Source organism: Hippopotamus amphibius, chromosome 5, assembly GCF_030028045.1.
Source record: "Hippopotamus amphibius kiboko isolate mHipAmp2 chromosome 5, mHipAmp2.hap2, whole genome shotgun sequence".
Lineage (NCBI taxonomy): Eukaryota > Metazoa > Chordata > Mammalia > Artiodactyla > Hippopotamidae > Hippopotamus > Hippopotamus amphibius.
The window spans coordinates 158605427-158625870 of NC_080190.1; the positions used below are offsets into that span (position 1 = coordinate 158605427).

The 20444-nt window shown below is 46.7% G+C and overlaps 1 protein-coding gene across 4 annotated transcripts in view; it reads right to left on the reverse strand.

The window, feature by feature from the left end:
• Window positions 1-20444, reverse strand: part of ANXA13 (annexin A13) — a 79525-nt gene that overhangs the window by 11585 nt on the left and 47496 nt on the right. For all 4 annotated transcript variants that reach the window (XM_057735741.1, XM_057735742.1, XM_057735739.1 and 1 more), the window contains 6 exons: window positions 9046-9140; window positions 5768-5938; window positions 3011-3044; window positions 2833-2912; window positions 1140-1208; window positions 313-414 (listed from right to left, as the gene is read on the reverse strand). In XM_057735741.1, coding sequence (XP_057591724.1) covers window positions 313-414; window positions 1140-1208; window positions 2833-2912; window positions 3011-3044; window positions 5768-5938; window positions 9046-9140 — 551 coding nt within the window. The remainder of the gene's footprint in view (window positions 1-312; window positions 415-1139; window positions 1209-2832; window positions 2913-3010; window positions 3045-5767; window positions 5939-9045; window positions 9141-20444) is intronic.

Below are 20444 nucleotides of genomic sequence, written 5' to 3' on the forward strand. Positions count from 1 at the left end.
GCTGAATGATTCTTGGTTGTGGGGGTTTGTCCTGTGCCCTGTGGGATGTTTAGCAGCATCCCTGACCCCGATCCTCTAGATGCCAACAGTACTGCTCCCTCCAACACACTGTGTTGTGACAAGCCCGCATGTTTCCAGACATTATCAGATATCCCTTGGGGGTGCAAAGTCACCCTGGATGGAGAACCAATATTGTAAAAGACACCCCGGCCCCTGCCACCCAGTTCCTTGTCCCAGCTCTCGGCTCCTTTTGGAAATAGCTTGAGACTCAGTTTCAATGTGAACTCCTCGCCTTAGCGCCGGATCACTTACAACTTGGTAGGCTTGAAAGGTGGCTCGTAACTGCTTGTGGCTCCTCTTGGCCAGGACTTCATTGAAGGCAAGCTCGTCTGTGCCCCAGCGGCCTTCCCCCGCCTAGAGGGCCGAGGGCAAACACTTTGAAAAAGCCTTTTGCAAAAGGACTGAATGTACAGAGCTGTAACCAGGCCTCCCTTAGAGGAAACAATAAAATATGCACTGAATCTAAGCCGCATGGAGGGACCTAGCACTTTAAACTTCTAACCCACAAGTATACCTCACGTATCTATTTATATTATTTATACCTCCCCTTGTTCCAAAATGGATCTAAGGTGGTTAACCCCAGAGTATAAGAATAGAATAGGCAATTCTTTTAGGTTCATGAAGCCTGTATATATGAAAAATATTTTAAATATCATACTTATTGGACTTTCCTGATGGCACAGTGGTTAAGAATCCACCTGCCAATGCAGGGGACACGGGTTCGAGACCTGGTCTGGGAAGATCTCACATGCCGTGGAGCAACTAAGCCCGTGTGCCACAGCTACTGAGCCTGCATGCCTAGAGCCTGTGCTCCGCAGCAAGAGAAACCACTAAAGTAAGAAGCCTGCACACCACAATGAAGAGTAGCCCCTGCCCACCACGACTAGAGAAAGCCTGAGTGCAGCAACAAAGACCCAACACAGCCAATAAATAAATAAATGAATAAATAATTTTTTTAAAAAAGATCATACTTATTTCCCAAGTAATTCCAATTCACATAAAATAAAGAAACAGTTGTTGAAGATAATGTTAATGGAAAAAGAAAGAATTTGCAGAGATTGGCACATCTACATACTTACGTCATACAGATCTTTGGCATCCTGACCAGCTAGATCTTTGTCCACGTTCTCCCCTTCATCACGATTAGCCTAGAAAAATCAACACACTGTTATTAACTTGAGTTGCTGCTTGACCACAGAAAACAAAAAGGGAAAGTCCTAGAAAGGGGGTGATTTCAGAGGGGTGGCCTGAAGCTAGGCTCAGCCTGGCAAAGTGGCAACGCTGCTCTTTGCTGCCATCTTTTGGGCACAACTGATAAACAGAGTAGCTTCTGTGAGAACACAGTTTTCCTTTTTTTTTTTGTAGAAACCAGATCACTCAAAAACCCCACTGACCCCTAAGGAACCTCATGATGTCCCCTAGAATGGGCCCATTGGGAAGCTATTAGTCTTCTTTCCAAAATATCAAATTTCACCTCTCAGGGTACCAGCCCTGAAGAGTCCTGAATGTTGGTCATGGAAGGGCTGGGAGCTCTAACCTAAGCCCTTAGTGGCAGGCGGAATTCTAAGTTGACCCCAGTGGCACACACTCTTGTGTAATCCCCTTCCTTTGAGTGTGAGCAAGACCCGTGAATATGGTGAGATATCACTTATGTGATCATGTTATGTTTATATGGCAAAGGATGTATGCTGAGTGATTAAGATCTCTAATCAGTTATCCTGGGTAGGTCTGACCCAATCAGGTGAGCGGTTAAAGGTCAGAGATGGAAGAAGTCAGAGAGATGAACTCCTGCTGGCCTGGAAGAAACCAACTAGCCATGCTCTGAACTGTCTATGGGGCCACATGACAGGGAACTGCAGATGGCCTCTAGGAGCTGAGAGTGGTCTCTGGTCGACAGCTAGCAAGAAAACAGGGTCATCCGTCGTACAGCCACAGGGAATCGAAATCTGCCAACAGCCAGTGAGATTGGAAGAGGACCCCAGGCCTCCGATGAGATGGTAGCCCTGCCCAGCACCTCGATTTCAGCCTGTGAGACCCTGGCTAACCCGTAACAGAGCGCCCGGCTCATGGAAACTGCTAGGTCATAGATCTGCATAGTTTAGTTTGCTGAGTTTGCGGCAATTTGTTACATACAGTAGAAGAACACTTACGTACTCTTCCTCCTACAGCTGAAGCCTACTCTGTGTGTTCTCTGCTGTCAGTCTCTGCATCGAGAGTAATGAAACAGAGGAAACACACAAAGCTCATAAAGATGGGTGTGTCAATGAGAGTGCAGATGCCATCTGGCTGGGGGCCCGGGGGCTAGGTCCTAGCAGGGCCAATTCTGAAAGCCCTGCTTTCCCGGTCAAGCTCCCTGCAGCCGTTCTTACAGGCCTAGACTTGGGGGTGAATCCTGGAAGTACATTGTGTCATGAAAAGGGCCCTACTTGGGGTCAGATGGGCAGGTTCTTGCTCCTGGGCTGTGTCTTACTGTGTGTATACCTAAAGGTTCTTCACTGGCAAAGTGAGGTGGTGATGCTTAAAGAGATAACCCACTAACAAAAAGGGATTGTAAACTGAAAATGACTGGGCGGATTGTTATGATGGGGAAAATCCCCACTGAATAATTTCACAAGAGCTGGGCTGACAGAATGCGGGTTGATGATCCCTTAGTAACATTTTTAATAAAAGAAGGAAAGGTTTATCATCTGCATAGCCTTTTTCATCATGGCCCTATGTCACCAAAGGCTGTTTTCCAAGATCATAAAGCAGGTGAGACCTTTTTACTCTTACCTGTAGCAGGGAGACCAGAATTTTTTTTAGGCTTCCACTTGTATCACCTTTGACATCTGATTCAAGGCTCTTGTCAAATACTTTTGGGGAAGAAGAAAGGAGGAGAGAAAGCAGATTTAGTTTCCCGGAGGTATTTTGGAAGAAACATTCTTTAAAGTCAGAACAAAAGGTCACTTACACCTTTGGTAGGCCTCTTTAATGGCGATGATTTCCTAGGAAAGATAATAAAAAAAAAAATCAATACTCCAAGGTGGGGTTAATCAATGAGATAGGCAGAGATAAGCAAAGCGAAGAGGCAGGAGGCTTTCTCTGGACACTGGATGCCTTCACGACTTCCTCCAAAGGGAGCCATCCCTGCAGGTCAAAGTCTAGGCCTAGAGCAAGTGTCTGGCCTTGTGGAGTCCTTTAGCATATGTTATCCTTAGTTAAAAGTGAAAACATTATAGTTAAGCTAACATCTTCTTTCACTACCCCCTCACCAATCTCACTCCCCCTTCCCCACCCAGGTAGCTAGTGTTAGAAGTTCAGTGCATATTTTCCCTTTGCATTTGTACCCATATGTTTGTGCTACTGCAAATAGGTAGAATTATTTTGTGTATGTGTTTAAAAAGTGGAATACTGTTCATATTGTTTGTTCTTTGACTTACTTTCTCACTCAGTAATAGGTCTTAGAGGTCCAGCTATGCTTATACATTAGTTAGTCACCTAGTGTTTTTTCTTTTTTAAATGGATACAAAATGTTCCATCCTACAGTAAGCCCTTGTTTATTTAGCCAGCCTCTGATGGATGGATATTTAGGCTGTTTGTAATTTTTCTCTACTTCAAACAAGGCTGCACTTAGCAAATAATTTGCTGTGTGCAGGAGTGCAAGTCTCTCTCTAGGGTGTGTGCCGGAAAGAACTATTTTACAGGCACACCTTGGATGTATTGGGGGTTCGGTTCCAGGCCACCCAAATAAAATGAGCATCATCATAAAGTGAGTCACATGAATCTTCTGGTTTCCCAGTACCTACGAAAGTTATGTTCACACTCTACTGAGGTCTATTAAGTGTGCAATAGCATCATGTCTAAAAAACCAATGTACATACCTAAATTTAAAAATACTTTATTGCTAAAAAATGCTACCCATCATCTGAGCCTTCAGCAAGTCATCTTTCTCCTGGTGAGAGTTTTGAAATATTGTGAGAATTACCAAAATACGACACAGACTCAGGAAGTGAGCAAACGCTATTGGAAAAAAATGGCACTGATAGATTTGCTCAAAGAAAGGTTGCCACAAATGTTGAATTTGTAAAATGCAATAAAGCAAAGCTCAGTGAAACAAGGTATGGCTGTATATTGCAAGGGCTTGTGCTGAGTGGTCCGGTTGGGAGCTGCCTCAGTTTACACTTGAACCAGCAGCGTATAAAAGCAGGCGTTGCCCCACGGCATCTCCCATGAACTGATTAAAGTGAAAATCGTGGGGCAGCGATGGGGAGAAGGGAGCGGGGGCAATAGAAGATGAGAGCCAGGCTGATGTTGTTTTGGTGGGTAGGAGGGAGGAGGAAGCAGGTGAGGGCTGAACACCTGTGACTATGCAGCTCCCTCCCCTTTCTCCTGCTTTCAGCCCACCGCCAGGATGTGCCTGAACCCGGGGCCTGCTCTCTCCCTGCTTTTCTTCTTTTTACTGTCAGATCTATTTGATTGGGGGAAAAAAAAGGCCTTGCTCATTGTTTGAGACCAGGACCTGAAAGAAACGAGGCTGAGGATGAACCACGTGTGGAGAAATGTGACTAGAAAAATAATGACCAAATGAACCTTCTTGCCAAGGCAGCCTCCTGATATTGACTGCCTGGTGGCTGGGACTGTGGTGCTTCTGGAAAGGATAGGAAGACTAAGGGCAGTTGTGTGGTTACTGGACCGAACTGATGACGCCCTCGTGTGCTAACCCTCTCCTAAGGCACTAGCCTAACCTGAAACTCCCCTGATGGAGGGGTTGTATTATCTTGTGGGAAGAAGAGAGGTCCAGGGATATTTAGGAAAGGGGTTTGCAGCTGTAGCCTGGACCCGGTGGCGCTTCAGGAAATGCAGCTGGATGGCACAGGCTGAGCCGCAGGAACCAGCCCGGGTGGTCGGCACTCGGGGCTTAAGTGTCACTTCAGCATCAGAGTGCTGCGGCGGTTCTTCCTCGCCATCTGCTCCAACCGCTGCTTCTGTTTCCTACCCAGAGGCCTCAAGAATGTTGGGTTTTCCTGGTATTTCCTTGCTGGACCTCCCCACTCTATGTGATGGGTGCTGTGGAAGAGGGAAGGGGTCTCCAAATAATGATCTGTGGACCCCCTTTACTCTTGATGAAGTCCTTGGCCCTTATGGGGTCCGGAACCAAAGATGAATGGGCTTCTGCGAGGGCCTTAACCAATGTCCTTTTCTCCTGAAATGGTGGCATTGCCCAGGGGACGAGGGGAGAAGGACAGGATAGAAGGACATGGAAACCTCTGGGGAGGCGGTGGCAGCCCCAGGATGTTCACTGAGATCCCCTCGACACCACCCAGCCACCTGCCTCTCTCCTGTGCTCTCCACTACACGCAGCCGTGCTTGGACTGTCATTGTATTATTTGTGTAGGAGACCCCCAAAGTCAGGCTGGGAGGGTAAAGTAGGACCTGTGTTCCGCATATAAAACTGTGCATCTCCTTAGAAAAATGAAAGCTGGATTGACACAGCTCTTCTGGAAGGATCTATCCTGTCAAGCCAGGGGCAGCAACACCAAGACTGACCGTCAGAAGATTGGAAGAGGTGTCTCTCCAGTGTGAACCAAGTGGTCACGTTTCTGCCCGTACACTTGCTCGCCCCGTGGGTGGAAGGCGGGGAGGGCTTTCGCTGCTGGCTGCTATAACCACTGTGACGGGCGTATGGATGTGCCCTTGGGAGTCGGTCGAGGGCTTGGCTGGGACTCACTTTATTGGTTCTCGTGCACAGGAACTCAATGAGCGCCGCCTCATTTGTGCCCAGGCCCTTCATGGCCTTTTGCAGCTTCCGGGCAGCATACTCGTTGGGGCGGTCCAGAAGGGCCAAGGCTGCCTTCTCGAAGTTTCCACTCAGCTCACTCTTGAGCACCTCCTCCAGGTCCTGTGGGAAGACAGTGAGAGTCTTGTCAGGGAACGGCCTGGGAGCAGAAGGACAGGTGTCTGCTCTCCCTACTGCACAGCCTCAGGGGTGACAGGACACCTGCCGTGGACACACGGGGTACAATCTAGACACACAGAGCTCTACAGGCATGAGTGACCTGCTCTGGGGGACAATGGTCACTCGACTGCCCACCCATCTCCTGCTGGGGCTGGCAGAGAGGAAGAGAGAAGATACCCTGCTCAGGGCTGGGGACCCCAAAGATGAATCACAACAACAACCAGCATTTGCAGTACATTTTAGGGTTCAGGGTGCTTTCTCACTGATCCTCGAGACGGTCCTGGTACAAGAGGTATTGCATGATCCCCACTAACTGAACCTCAATAAGATAAAGGACTCATCTCCAAACACTTGGCTAGAGAGGACTGAAGTATGGGTTTGTCATCTCTGGGAGACCAGATCATTCACTGTCCAAGTTGGGGTGCTTTTGAGAGTGAAAGGGGGCAGTTCATTGCAGGGGGACAACAGGAATAAAGAGGGACTGTCCTGGGTTAACCCCATGTACAGTCACGTTGGTATTTTGATAAATCCTGAAAGGGACACACGTGGGAAAGAACTCAGGTGGGGGAAGGGAAGTACATGAAATTCTCACTGGCATCCTGTTTTTGGCAAGCCCCCTCATTTCATCACAGGTGAAATGCCTGCTCCTACCTGTCTCCCTGTGTCTAGATGGTTTCATGAGAAAAGAGTCAGGAATGAGCGTTCAGTCCAACTAGAGTCATCAGTGTCCCAACTTAAATGAAGGGCCTCAAAGCAGGACCTTCACGCAGAGAGACAGCCCCATGTGGGTCAGCCTGGGGGCCCATAGACCAAATTACAGCACGGGGTTGGCCTGGCTACTCAGCACTGTGGTGTGATGGCTAACAACACAGTCATGGAACTCAGTGACCTCGGATATGTGCTTAATTTCACCTACTGTCAGTTTCCTTCTCAGAAAAATGGGGAGAATACGAAGACTTCCTTCTTAATGTTGTTGGGAGAATGAATTGAGATAATCCTTGCAAACACTGGACCCAGTGCCTGGCACATTTTCAATGTTCAGCAAGCGAGCACCATCATGATGACTGTTCGTATTCGTGCATGTTGAAAGGAACTTTCAGAAAAAAAGGCAAATCCACTATTTCTCAAAGGAACCTCTGAGCTCCAGGCCTGGGAGAAAAACCCAAAAGATTCTTGTCCAAGGCCCTGGGATCTGCAGTCTTAATAGTGAGTTGTGATATTGCTGGCTCCATTCCATGGCAGTTGCTGCATCTAACCCTGATCTTGTGAAGACAGGCCTTTGGGCAGTACTCTGATGTGGATGTACCCGAAGACTGGAAATATTTTTCAAGTCAGACAGGCATTATATAGAGCTGCAGAGAAGAGAAATCCCAGCTGCCTGCTCTTACAAGCCACAGGCATGAAAACAAATCCTGGTGTGTTTACATTCTATTTGGACGCAGGAGCCAGCTCAGGATACCTCGGCTCTAATCCTGGTTTCCTGCTAACTGGCTGCGTCACCTTGGGACACTCATTCTCTTTGGAGCTCAGTTGACTTGGGGATTTAGATTTGATGGTCTCCAATGTCTTCTACCTTTGTGCTATGATTCTCCGTCACCTCTTTGGCAATCTCAGCTGTCTGAAACACAGCTGAGAATTGGAAAGTGAGCAAATGATTGGCAGATGTAGGTATTGCAAAGTTTTGTGCTAGAGCATAGGATGCCCACGTTCACAGAGCCCTACGTCCTCACTTTGAACCCATTTACACTTATTGCACACCAAAGCTTAAGAAGCCTGTATCTGACTTTCCATATTGGTAGGATATGAGTAGACACAGCACTTGAGAGGCTGCTATAGTCAGGCAGGCCAACAAGGATGAAAGTTCAATGTCATTCAATTCAGTTAAATGCAGCTGAACTGAAGCTTCACTTGTTTTCACTGATGTCATCCGTGAGTGACATTGCCAAGCCTGATTGTGAAGAGGGAAGCCGAAAAATGACACAAGCACAGCTGTCTGGACTGTTTAGTGTATAAATAAATAGCTCCTCTCATGGCAATGAATTCCCCGGGAGTGGAGGCTGGCCCTGGAGATGGAAGGCTTAGATTTGAGTCCTGGTTCTTTTTCTTACTAAGTGTGTGCTTTTGCATAAGTCATTTAAATAGATGAGCTCCCCTTTTCTTCTCTGTAAGATGGAAACAGTCATACCTATCACAGCCTCCCTTTACTGGTAGGTGCCAGCATCACCTGCTTGATTTTCCTAGCAATGTGAGAGCAGAGGCAAATAATCATCTTCATTGTATTTGTGAGGAGACCAAGGCCTAGGGAGATTGTTGCCTGCCCAGGGACAAATAAGGAAGAAAATCCACCTCTGTCTCTATCTCTATTTATAAATAGAGTTATTGAAACTGTAAAGGTTTTATACATTTGGATTAGGATGCAGCATAATAATATTTATTTGGCAAATTGATCATTCTAATGACATTAAGAAAATATTAAATTGTGTTCGTGATATATTACTAAAGAAAATAGAGAGACTAATGCATTCTTAAAGGTTTCTGTGTGTAACATCATCGACAAGAAGAATGAAAGGAAAGATAATGCAAAGGAAAAAAAGGCAGGGATGCTTAATGAAATGGAGGGTTTTTTGGGTTTTGGTTTTTTAGTTTTTGTGAGAATCACTTATGAAGAATACATCATTCTTGAGTAAATGAAGATTTCTTATATAAAGACCCACCTGTGAAAACTGATTTTCAAATCACTGGCTTATCTATAAATTAATATGCGGGATTAGTCCAAATGAGTGCGAAAAGTGACTGAGGGATTAATTAAAAAAGAAGTCAATTGAAAAAATAACGAGTTAAACAATATTGATTTTATACAGGCTGTTAACAGGCCATTTCAGTTTTTCTGAAGTCAATTAAAGTTTTAAATAGTTGTCTCATTTTGTTTCTCTTGGGCTAACTCAATAAAGCTTTAAAGATAGTCCTCACTGCCTTGGGAACGTAAAGGAAGCAGAAGAGACGGTCGAGACCAAGGCCATGTGCACACGGCAGAGGACCCTCAGCATCACCTTGCCATATGTTGTCTTGTACTTTTGTTTTATTTGTTGCCTCTCATTTGATGTCCTGCCTGATAAGATTTCAATGATGGCGGCTTCATCAGTTCCTAGAGTACAGGAGAAAGAAACAAAACCACGATGAGCAAGAAACAAGGTGGGTGTTTATTTTAGTCAATCTGGGGAAGCCAGGGTGGTCAGAGGCTTTGGCGGAACCTAGATGGACCCTTCTGCTTTAATATCTTGTGCTGAGAACGGTATTCTTTTACTCACTTGAAAAATATCCACTGAGGCCTCACACTGCATCAAGCACAGTGCTAGGTGTTGTAGTGGAAAGAGGAATGAATATGATCCATTCCTCAATTTCCCTCCTTGGCATAAATGCCAGAGAAATGAAAACTTACCTCTACCCAAAACTTGTATTCAAATGTTCATAGCAGTGTCATTCATAACAGTCAAAAAGTGCAAACCACCTGAATGTCCATCAATGGACAAATAATGGATAAATGGATAAATAAAAGGTGCTACATCTGTAGAGTGGAATATTACTTGGCCAGGAAAAGGAATGAAGTACTGATACATTCTACAATATGAATGGATCTTAAACACAGGATGCTAAATGAAAGAAGCCAATCACAGAAGACCACATATTATGATTCCATTTATATGGAGGTCTAGAATAGGGAAATCTAGAGAGAAAGTAGAATAGTGGCTGAGGATGGGGTGGGCAGAGGTGTAATACCTAAACTGTAGGAGGTTTCTTTTTAAGGTGATGAAAATGTTCTAGATTGACTGTGGTGACGGTTTCATATTTCTGTGAATACGTTAAAAACAATTGAACACTTTAAATGGGTGAATTATATGGTGTGTGACTTACACCTAAAAAAAAACCTGTACAAAAAATATTGTGCTCCTTGGCCTCCAGGTACTTAAAGTGGAATGGAAGAGATTAAGATACAGGCCCAAATTGCTACAGTATCAAGCCCATCCATAAACTTGTTACTCTCAGGAGAAAAGTCTTAATTGCGAGCATGAGGGTCAGTTACCCCTTAAACTTCTTTCAATCACACTCTTTCTAAAACGCTTTTTCCCTGATGCTCAAAGGAATACTTATTCCTTGCAGGTAATTTGATCCGTACCGAAATGATAATGCCTAAGAAAGAAGGGAAGTATCTCCTTTTATGAACCTGGATACAGGACTGGAAAGATGACCCAGAGTTGCAGGTGTGGGAATGAGGAAGATTATTTGAGCAGCAAACCCTGAATTAAATTTCTTCAGACTTGATTCCAATCCTGGCTCCACCCTTAAACTGTACGACATCAGGCAAGTCAGCCTCAGCAAGCCTCAGTTTTCCCACCTGTAAGGTGGAGGCGATGATAGACAAGGCTACTGTGAGAATGAAATCCAAGTAGGGGTCCGTGGTGGCCCTGAGGTGCACGTGGGTCCTGGGACACCAGGGAGCCTAAATGACCAAGTGCCTCAGGGCTGCCTCAGATCCAGGCAGGCCTCGTGCTGAGACCACCCTCCCACGGGTGGGCACCCAGTGACTGAGCTGGGAGGAGCATCAGAACCTGGTCCAGACTCGTATTTGCAGATGAGGAAACTGAGGCACAGCTCGGAGCCCCTCCTTAGTTCCCGCGTGTACCTGACCGGTCGGCAGTGTTGGAATTTGTTGACCGTTCTCTGCTTGAGTGCTTTACATCTCGCCTCTGCTCCTCCCTTCGGCCCCCCCCCCACCTCCCTCTCAGCATCCTCCATCAGCCCCTCTCCTTGCACCTGCCCTCTGCACTCAGCCGCCAGCTCTCCTTGCTAACTGCCATCACCCCCCCCCCGACCCCCACCCGTGACCATTGCCCTTTGGCTGGTGAAGCCTAAACTAGTGCTTCCAGCCTTTACCTTTCCTGAGTTCAGATCTTATTTCCAGCTGCCTATGGCCACTTCCCCTGGAGCTCCCAAGGCATTTCACGTCCCCATGTGGCTAAAGCTGAGCTCATCCTGTCTGTCCTTGAATCCACTCCCCACCCTGTTCATTTCATCTCACTGTGTGGCATCACCCGAATTAGAAAATCCACAGTCACTTTTGAGGGTCCAGGCGCTGTTTCTTTTATTCCCCATACCGCCGAGTCCTGCCCATCTCACCTACGAGATGACTCTTCCCTCTTCACTGCCCCCGCCACAGCCTACCAGTCCCTGCTTGTTTTCAGCCTCCCTGACACCAGGCTCTGGTCTCTGCAGCTTGTCCTCCACACCATCATCAGAATCGTCATTCGGAGGTATGCATGTGCTCATTTCACTCCCTAATTGTAAAATCTCTAGGGAGTCCTTACGATTTCCAAAATTAAATCATTATTCCTTAATGTGGCATTGAGACTCCCTGCAGTTCGGTCTCAAACTGCTCTTCTAGACCCATGTCTGAGCACACACACCCGGGCTACCTCGCCTTACCTCAGCCATGTTTGTTAGCGGGTCAGACGCCTCCAGAAATCCTGAAGCGTTAAGTTTCTGCCCCCTCTGTTCCTCTAGAGAACGTTGCTTGTGTATCTCTAGAGTCATTGCATGCTATATAAGATTTTATGAGTATATATATATATGTACAATACCTCATATATATTGTATGTGAGGGCATATGTATATATAATATTGCATGTACATGATATCCTGAGCCTGGAACCCGAGCCATAGGGAGTGGTCAGCAAATGGTAGTGTGCACTGTTAGGTGCCACTTACTGCCACCTTCCTTGTGGAAGTGGGTGTGTTGAGTCTGTCTTGCCCATCAGATCTGTTTCTCTAAGGTGTAGTCCCATGCAACAAGTGAAGGAATGAAAGATGGTTTTAGCAGCCCTGTAAATGACCATATAAGGTTTTAATAGTTATGTGTTTACTGTGGCATGCATACTGGATTTCGAAGACAATGTAAACAAAAAAGAATGTAGACTATCTCAATAATTTTTATATTGATTACCTGTTAGAATGTTAATGTCTTGAGTTAAATAAAATATATTATTAAAATTAATTTCACTTGTTTCTTTGTACTTTAAAAAAAAAATGTGGCTTCTAGAAAATTCAGAATTCCATGTGTGGCTTGCATTGTGTTTCTATGGGGCAGCACTGCCCTGGGTCCCACTTTTACCTTCTGGTAGGAGGTGGTTATGACAATCTGATCACATAGGAACTGTGAGAGGATGAGACAGAGACTCTGAAAATGCGTATCTAGACAGTAGTAAAGCTCTGCTGGAATATTAGCACTGTGTCCATCCTGGCTCATAGCAATGTATACACTTCCACAGGAAGAGGTGCACTGGCAGACCTCCCATACAACCCTTGTATCCTGGCTGTTGGGGTACACCTACTGTTATGAGTTGAATTGTGTCTCCCCAAAATATGTTGAAGGCCTAACCCCGTATAGCACCTTAGATAGGGTTGTCACAGAAGTCATAGGGGATAGGGTTGTTACAGAAGTAATCAAGTTAAAATGAAATCGTTAGGGTGGGACCTAATCTAACTGGTGTCTTTATAAAAAAGTGGAAATTTGAAAAATAAATAATAAATAAATAAAAATAAAAAGTGGAAATTTGGACACAGAGACAGACTCACACAGAGGCAAGATGATGTGAGAGACGGGAGAACACTGTGTGAGTTGATGCATCTACAAGCCAAGGAATGCCTGCGGCTACCAGAAGCAAGAAGAGAAGCATAGAACGGTCTTTCCTGAGCACCTTGCCGACTTCTTGGTTTCAGATTCCTGGCCTCCAGACTTGAGAGACAATAAATGTCTGTTTAGAGCCACCCCGTGTGTGGTACTTTGTTATGGCAGCTCTAGGAAACTAGTCCACCCCTATCCTCAGCACTAACTCAAGACTTCAAGAAAGGAATCAAAAAACCTCTCTTCGGAGCCCGAAGTCTGAAGATTTCCTGCATTAGCTGTTCTCAGCCCTCCTCTCAATGTTCACTGCCTGCGAATAGCTTGCTTGGCAATTTTTGAGTGGAACTGAATTAGTTGGACTTGCACAATCGCTCCTACTCTGCTGAGAGATGAAGATCCTGCAGGAACAGGATGGGGCAGGTGCATTTTGACAGATGGGTTGGGAGCAGGAAAAATCTGAGTTATGGGTGTGGGGAGGTGGGGAGGGGGACCCTGCTGGAGATGGGGAGAAAGAGGGATGCTGGAAAACAGCCTGAAGTGATTGACTTTGGCCCGACCCTGGCCCCAGCCCTCCATGCCATATTTGGAAAGTCACCACCGGGACTTAGAAAGACTGCTCTGCCCCGGCGGTGAGAGAGCTGTGCTTTGCTCCTGGGACAGCCACCAGCTCTGTGTCTGTGGAATGTTCACTTCATCTCAAGGACTATTTCCACCTTTACAATTCCAGGAAGATCTAGCTCTTTGATTCCAGCGGGAGAAACAGAAAATTCTAGGATGAGCTCACTTGCAAAGATAGCCAGCGTTCGTTGCCTGCCTCGTTCCAGCTCACCGCCAACACTCCTCTTTCTGTGTTCCCCTTCCTTTCCTCCTGCAGCCTCACCTACGTGATGTGTGTCCAGTTACTTCCTCTGTGACATTATTTCTTTTTAACCTCTGAGTGCCAGAACTCTTACCTCAAAAGGGATTTCTATTTCTCATAAAAAAATCTCTTAATCCACTTCCCCACTTTTTTTTTTTTTTCCACGTGGGCTGCTACAGCCCAGGTCTAGGGCCTCTGCACCTCAGACCTTTATCCGTACAATTGTCCTCTCTGGAAGGAGCCTTCCTGCCTCCCAGGTGGCCTATTTGCTGTATTGTGCCAGCCAGGAATGGGGGGCTCATCCCTGGCTCCCTCTTTCCCCTCCCCCCACATCTAATTTGTTACCACGAAGCCCTCACTATTTTACCACGTCAGTATCTCTCAGGCCCTCTCATCTCTCTCCATCCTCATCTCTGTCATATCATTCAGCAGAGCTGATCCCCAAGTAGGGTTCCTGTCTCTCTTCTTCCCATCAGCATTCACTGTCCCCAGAGTGACCTTTCTGCTGAACAGATCAGCCTACTCACTCTTCTGCTTCAAACCTTTCCATCTAGGCCCCTTCAGATCCCGAATAACAGTCTGGGATCCTCCCTCTGCCTGCAAGACCTCTAGCTTTGATGCTCACCTTTACTCCCATTCTTCTTTCAGGACTCTACTCGCGGGACTTTTCTGGGGCAGATGGGCGCTCCCTCCTGTGTCCCTCACTTTGCCTGTCCTCCTCCTCTGTCCTGTCTCTGCCACCCCACACTGCAAGTTCCACGGCAGCAGGGGGCTTTGCTCAATGCAAAATCCACAAAGAAGGCTCTCAGTATTCATCAGACCTGACTTGCTGAGTGAATGAATGTTTCAATTCACGCATAGAGAAGTTTGCACTGCATTATGACGGAGCCGGTCTCTCCTTTGGTGTAAGCTGTGTGTGCCACTTAGGTGGCCTGTATGTAGCAGGGACCAATAGGAAATCCTCCACTCTGGTGTTCTAGTCACCCTATATCTGCATAATTCAGGAACACACTGAGTTAAAATTTTAAAAATAACGTTTTTTAGACTTTCCTTCCTGGAATGCTTTTAAAAAGGAGGGCAGAGAGCAAAGTCGTCTGGGGATGGTCCAGCAGCAGCGTGGAGGTCGGGGAGAGCCTCCAAATGCCTAGATTTCCCTCAAGCCCTTTGAGTCCGGGTATCAGGTTTATTCGGGGAGCCGTTCCCACTATCCGACCACGAAGCGATTTACTGAACAGTGATCTCATTTTACATTTCACAGTATGTGTGTCATTTAAGCAGTCTGTGCAGTGGAACAATTTCCTGTAAACATTTACAATGGTTTGAGGCACCGGGGCCAGTCCCCAGTGGTTCTGGGAAGGATTTTTTTTTAAAAAAATGAGAGAAGAAGGAAGCTCATCCCTGACGGTGCATCAGACACAGTAATTAACCAGCAGAGGTCAGAACTGGGTGATTGGCAGCCTCGGCAGGGCTGGGGGCCTCCTGGCTGTGGCTTTCCCAGCAATTTTTCTGGGAAGACACCGAGCTGAGTTTCAGCAGGATGGGGGCTGCTGGGTTTGAAGTGCCCTCCCCGTTACCCCCGGGGCCCTGGTGCCTGATGAGTGATCCGCTTCCCAGCAGGCCCCAAGGCCAGCCACAGCTGCCTCGCCCCATAGCAGCTCCACGGCAGCCTCTAAGACCCTGTTTCTGCGTTTCTCGGAGGGAGGATGGCAAACATCCTTTTACATCTCAGAGAGGATAACGAACATTGGGGTCCATACACTGCCGGATTAGGACGTTATCTTCAGAAGGGCCCTGCTTGGGCGGGGTGGGGGGGCTGGCAATGGGAGGGGGGCCCGGAGCCCTGAGAGGAAGGCCTGACAGAGTGTCAGCGTCAGGGGTTCTGGGTTAACCAAGACCCAGACCAAGCAGGTACTCTGAAGCCAGGAACGCAGGGGCAGCATAGAAACCACAAACAAGGAAATGTGTCTGTTTTATGTTGTTTGTAAAAATCAAGTAGTATTTTATGGTACAGCATTCTTATTCCTTTGACTTGCACAGGTGAGTGAGCAGGTGGGGGGCGCATGTGACCTTTTTGATGCCTAGGGCTGGTCAAGTTGAAATGTTCTGTAAGCGTAGAATACATACGGTCTTTTGAAGACAATGTGAAAAGCAGGATGTCAGGTATCTCGTGAATAACTTTGATACTGACTGTCTGTTGAAATGATATTTTTGATACAGTATTGAGTTAGCTACAGTATATTATAAAGATTAATTTCACCTGCACTTTTTTTCTTTTAAAATTGGGCTTCTCAGAAATTAAAAATGACCTGTATGTCTCACCTTGGTGGCTATTGGACAGCATGGTCCTAGACATTTAAATCCAGCCCTGGCAGGGCTGATATATCAATGAGAGAGATGCATGGCCTTACAGATGAATTGTGCCGATGATAAAATTTTGCTTGGGCTTGCTCTTATTAACAGACCTTCATCCAAATGATAGCTTTTCAAGATGGCCCTAGGTTCCAATCACCCCACCCTTACCTCATGACTCTTTGACCTTAGGTAAGTATTTAACCTCTGAGCCTCGGCCTTCTTACCTAAGTCGTTATAGTACAACTCTACGGGGTTGTTGGGAGGGTTACACCAGATGGTGTGCGTGGGTACCCACCTTAGCACTTGGCACGTAGAAGGGGCTCTCCAACAGTCACCAGCACAAGCGTGGTCCCACCTTGCGGCCACAGCCAAAGGGGGGGTGGGGAGAACGCTGCGTGACTTTGACATTCAGTCCGCGTTCCGTCTGTGCTTGGTGAGCTAAACGCGCGTGGTGGCTAAGAACTCGGGGATTTATCATAAACCACAGCCGACTCATTCCCACACCCACTTCAGCTCCTGCCTCCAGCCCACATCCAGATGTCAGGCCCTCACTCAAGAGGGAGCAGGGAAACACCTGTGAGGCTGGCTCAGCCGCTCAGCACAACTCAGCTATAAACATCCTGACACTTGCCGGCAAACATGCCTCCCGACAGCTGTTGTCCAAATACGAGATCAGCCAGAATGTGAGCAAGGACCAGCTCCTCTCTGCTGAGATTTCCTCTGATGCCCCCAAACCAAACAGCCTGCTTGTCATCCTTCATTTCCAGCTCCCCCCCACCCCGATCTGTTCAACAATACTTACCACGTAGAAATCGCTTCTACCACTTTCCAACCAGATTGTCTCCAGCCCCAGCTCCTTTGGGACTTCAACGTTTCTTGGGCAAGGCAGACTATTCTATAGCTAGATAGTTCCTTATATGGAAGCAAAAGATGTCTTCCTAGAACTACCACTGGGGATCCCAGTTCTTTCCTCTGGTGTTACTTACACAAGAGTTTATGACCATCTTTATTCTACCACAATATCCATTCCCAGGACAGTAAATCTCCACTAATTTACCTCTAAGTAAAAATCTAGCATTTGTCTTCATAAAACATTATGCCAAGTGAAAGAAGCCAGACACAGAAAGCTGCCTATTATATAATTACAGGTACATGAAACGTCCAGAATAGGCAAATGCATTAGAGACAGAAAGTGCACCAGTGGTTTCCTGGACCTGAAGGGAGGGCGGAGTGGGAGTGGCTGTGAATATATGTGGGGTTTCTTTTGGGTGATGAAAATGTCCTGGAATTAGAGGTGATGATTATACAACTCTGTGAATCTACTAAACGCCACTAAACTGTACTCTGCAAAAGGGTGGATTTGATGATAAGTGAATTATATCATAAGAAGAAAAAGACAAAATTTAATAGAACAGCCTGTGGACTCAGACGGCCCCTACCAGCCAGTCTTTGCAGGCCTATCCCCACCCACTGCTGCTGTGTGGCCGAGGTGGCTTAGCTGTGGTGTCTCTAAATTGGTGGCATTTGGAGGCAATGACATGAATCAGTCCAGTCCCAGCGCTCGCCACTTACTGGTGTTGTGACTTTGGGTATGATACTTAACTTGTCATGGCCTCTCTCCTCATCTGAAAAGTGGAATTTCGTGAGAAAAACTTCACGAGACTTTATAAAGTGCTTGGCTCAATGCCTAGAATATTAAAAGTTCCCCAACAGATGTAAGAAAATAAAATCGAAGAAATTAATCAACCTTGCCTCTATCTTTTTTCTCCCAAGCTATTGCCTTCTCAAGTGCCCTCACTTCCTTGTTCTTCTGGGATCCCTGATCAGCAAATCTGGGGGCAAGCTAACATCTGTTTCTCCTGTCCTGCCATCAGGCTGCAGGACAAATTCACAGAGCCTTGTGGGCTGAATCCATGTGAAATTGTAGTCTCTCTACTTAACAGAAGCCTCCCAGGAGATCAGCAGTTATTTCCTGGTCATCTCTACTCAAGGTCTATTCCAAACCACCACTCAAACCTCCTACTCCACTGTCAAACCCAACTCTTTCAGCAGATACACTCACCTCCCGCCTTACTGAATAATGTCACATTGCCAGGCAAGAGCTCCTCCAACTTTCTGCCCCTGATACCCCCATGAAAGTATCAGTTCCAGCTCTCAATCCCACCCCTTTCCCTCCTCTCTCCATTCAAGGTCAATCCTGATACCTACGCTTTGGATTCCACCCTCTTCCAGGCTTTCTAAAATCTTGTTTTGTCAGCAACCCCCTTTCCCTCCTGTATTTACAAGCTCAGTGGACTCCTTCTTTACCTGTCTAGTCACCTCTCACCTCAACATTCTGTCTTCTGTGAGCCCCTCTCCTCTCTGATGGAATAGTCTACCTCATCCCCATTCCCACCCCCATGAAGGGCAATGAGCCTTCTACTTCCAGCTATCTGCTGAGAACTACTCTGGCAGAAATAGTCAATTTATTCTTGGCTGCAAAATCCAGCTCTCACCTCTCATCTTATCTGACCTCAGGGTAGGTAGGGTCTTATATGGTTTCCCACTCCTTGCTTCTGGGAACTCTCTTCTCCCTTTAGTTCTGGAGACACATTCTCTCCTGGTTCTCATCCTGTCTCTTTGGCTGTGCCTTCCCAGTCTTACTTTCACGTTTGCCTTAGATGCTGGGGTTTCCTGCATCTCTCCTCTCTTTACACAGACTTCCTTGGCGAGTGCGTCCTCACCCATAGTTTCCACCACCACCCATGTGTTGGTGTCTCCCAAGTCTACCGTCTCTGTCCACATCTTTCTCCCTGGTTCTAGACGTGTTTGTACTAATGTGGATCATTCACTGCACTGGATTTTCTCAGACGCTTGAGTTCAACATGTCTAAAGTGTGACCTACACTTTCCCCAGCACCCTGGAGCCTCCTTTTATGTTCCCTTTCTTGATGCATGATAACACCTACCTTGTTCCCCAAGACAGAAGCCTGGGAGTTCTTTCTGACTTCTCACTTTGCCTCACACTCCAACTCTGTGACCAACCTCTGTGGTGTCTGCCCATTAATGCCTGAAATCTTTTCCTTCTTTCCTGTACTCACGGCCCAGCAGCCTCGTCATCTGTCCCCTGGTCACCTCCTAACCTGTCTCCTTATCTCCCTTCCCACCCTCCTCCAGTCAATTCTCCATGTTGCTCCCCAGATGAGTTCTTCCTTGACTCCACCTTGTTTCATAATAAAGTGAAGGTCCCTAAGCATGTCACACACGACCCTCCAGAGAAGGTGCTGAATAAATGTTTGTTAGTTTGTTGAGTGAATGTGAGATGTGTGTTAAAGAGGTCTGAAGGCCCCCGTGGAGATGAAAGCTGCCTGAAGCTGGGAAGGTCAACAGCTCGTGGTCAAGAGGAGGGATTTCATTCCTGCCTGGGCTTAATGCTGGCTCGACCACTTACTCACTAGCTATGTGAGTCCGGACAAGTCACTCAGCCCCTCTGAGCCTCACTTTAACCATTTGGAAAATTAGGATTAAATGAGGTTTTCTATTGTCAAATGAAGTCATGCATACGAAATATATGGCAAAAGAGTTCAATAAACATTGCCTATAATTGTAAAGCTGCCTTTTCTGTACAGTTCCAGAACTTGAGATACCATTGAAGGCAGGTAGATTTGTTCTTTGGCCTCTTCCCCTCCTCCTCTTCCTTCTTTCCTCCCCCTCCCACTCTCCTCCTCTTCCTTCCTCTCCCTGCCCCTGCCTCCTCCTCCTCCTCCTCCTCCTTTTCCTCCTCTTTTTTATTCTCTTACTCAATAGGGCCCTCAACATGAGAAGTCTGTACTGGCCACCTCTGCCTTCTCTTCTACTCAAGAGCTAGTGTTCCAAATTATCACCCAGCTCCATACCCCATTGTCAGACCTGTGTCTTTAGCAGATAACTTTGCCTCCCACTCACTGAGCGATGTCTGATTACCAGGCATGACCACCTTCAACCTTCCCTCACAATAGCATGAATGTATCTATTTCTGCTCTCAGTCTCTGCTCCTCCCCCTTCCCCCTCCCACTCAAGGTAACTCCATCTGTCTGAGCTGTGAGTCCCACCTTCTTCCAGGCTTCTGGGACTAGAACTTTATTTATCAGTGACCTCCTTGAGTTCCAGAGCCTCTTTTCATGGCCCTAGCTCCAGACGCTCCCTCCCTCTTCCTGCCTTGCTCCTGGATGTACCTCACTCCTCATCTCTTGCTTAGTCTTCCGTTCTTGGCCATTCACTTGGGGCTGAATGTAAATAGCTGCCTCGGTGTTGCCCTTGATTCTTGACCTTGGCCACAGTTTTGCCTCCACTTGCTCTGCTTATAGATGCAGCTCCCAGGTCCCTAATCCAGTTCTCATCAGCCCTAAGTCCCCACCACCTCCCATGAAAGGCATCAGAGGATTTAGATGACTTTATGACTCTAGGAACTACACTTCTCATGAAGTTTCCCCCAGCTCAAGTTCAAATTAAATGTCATAATATTCAATTTCTAGCTGTTATGTTGACTCTTGAAAAGTCATAGGATCTGATTATAAATTTGTGAACTTCCATAAAGTGAAC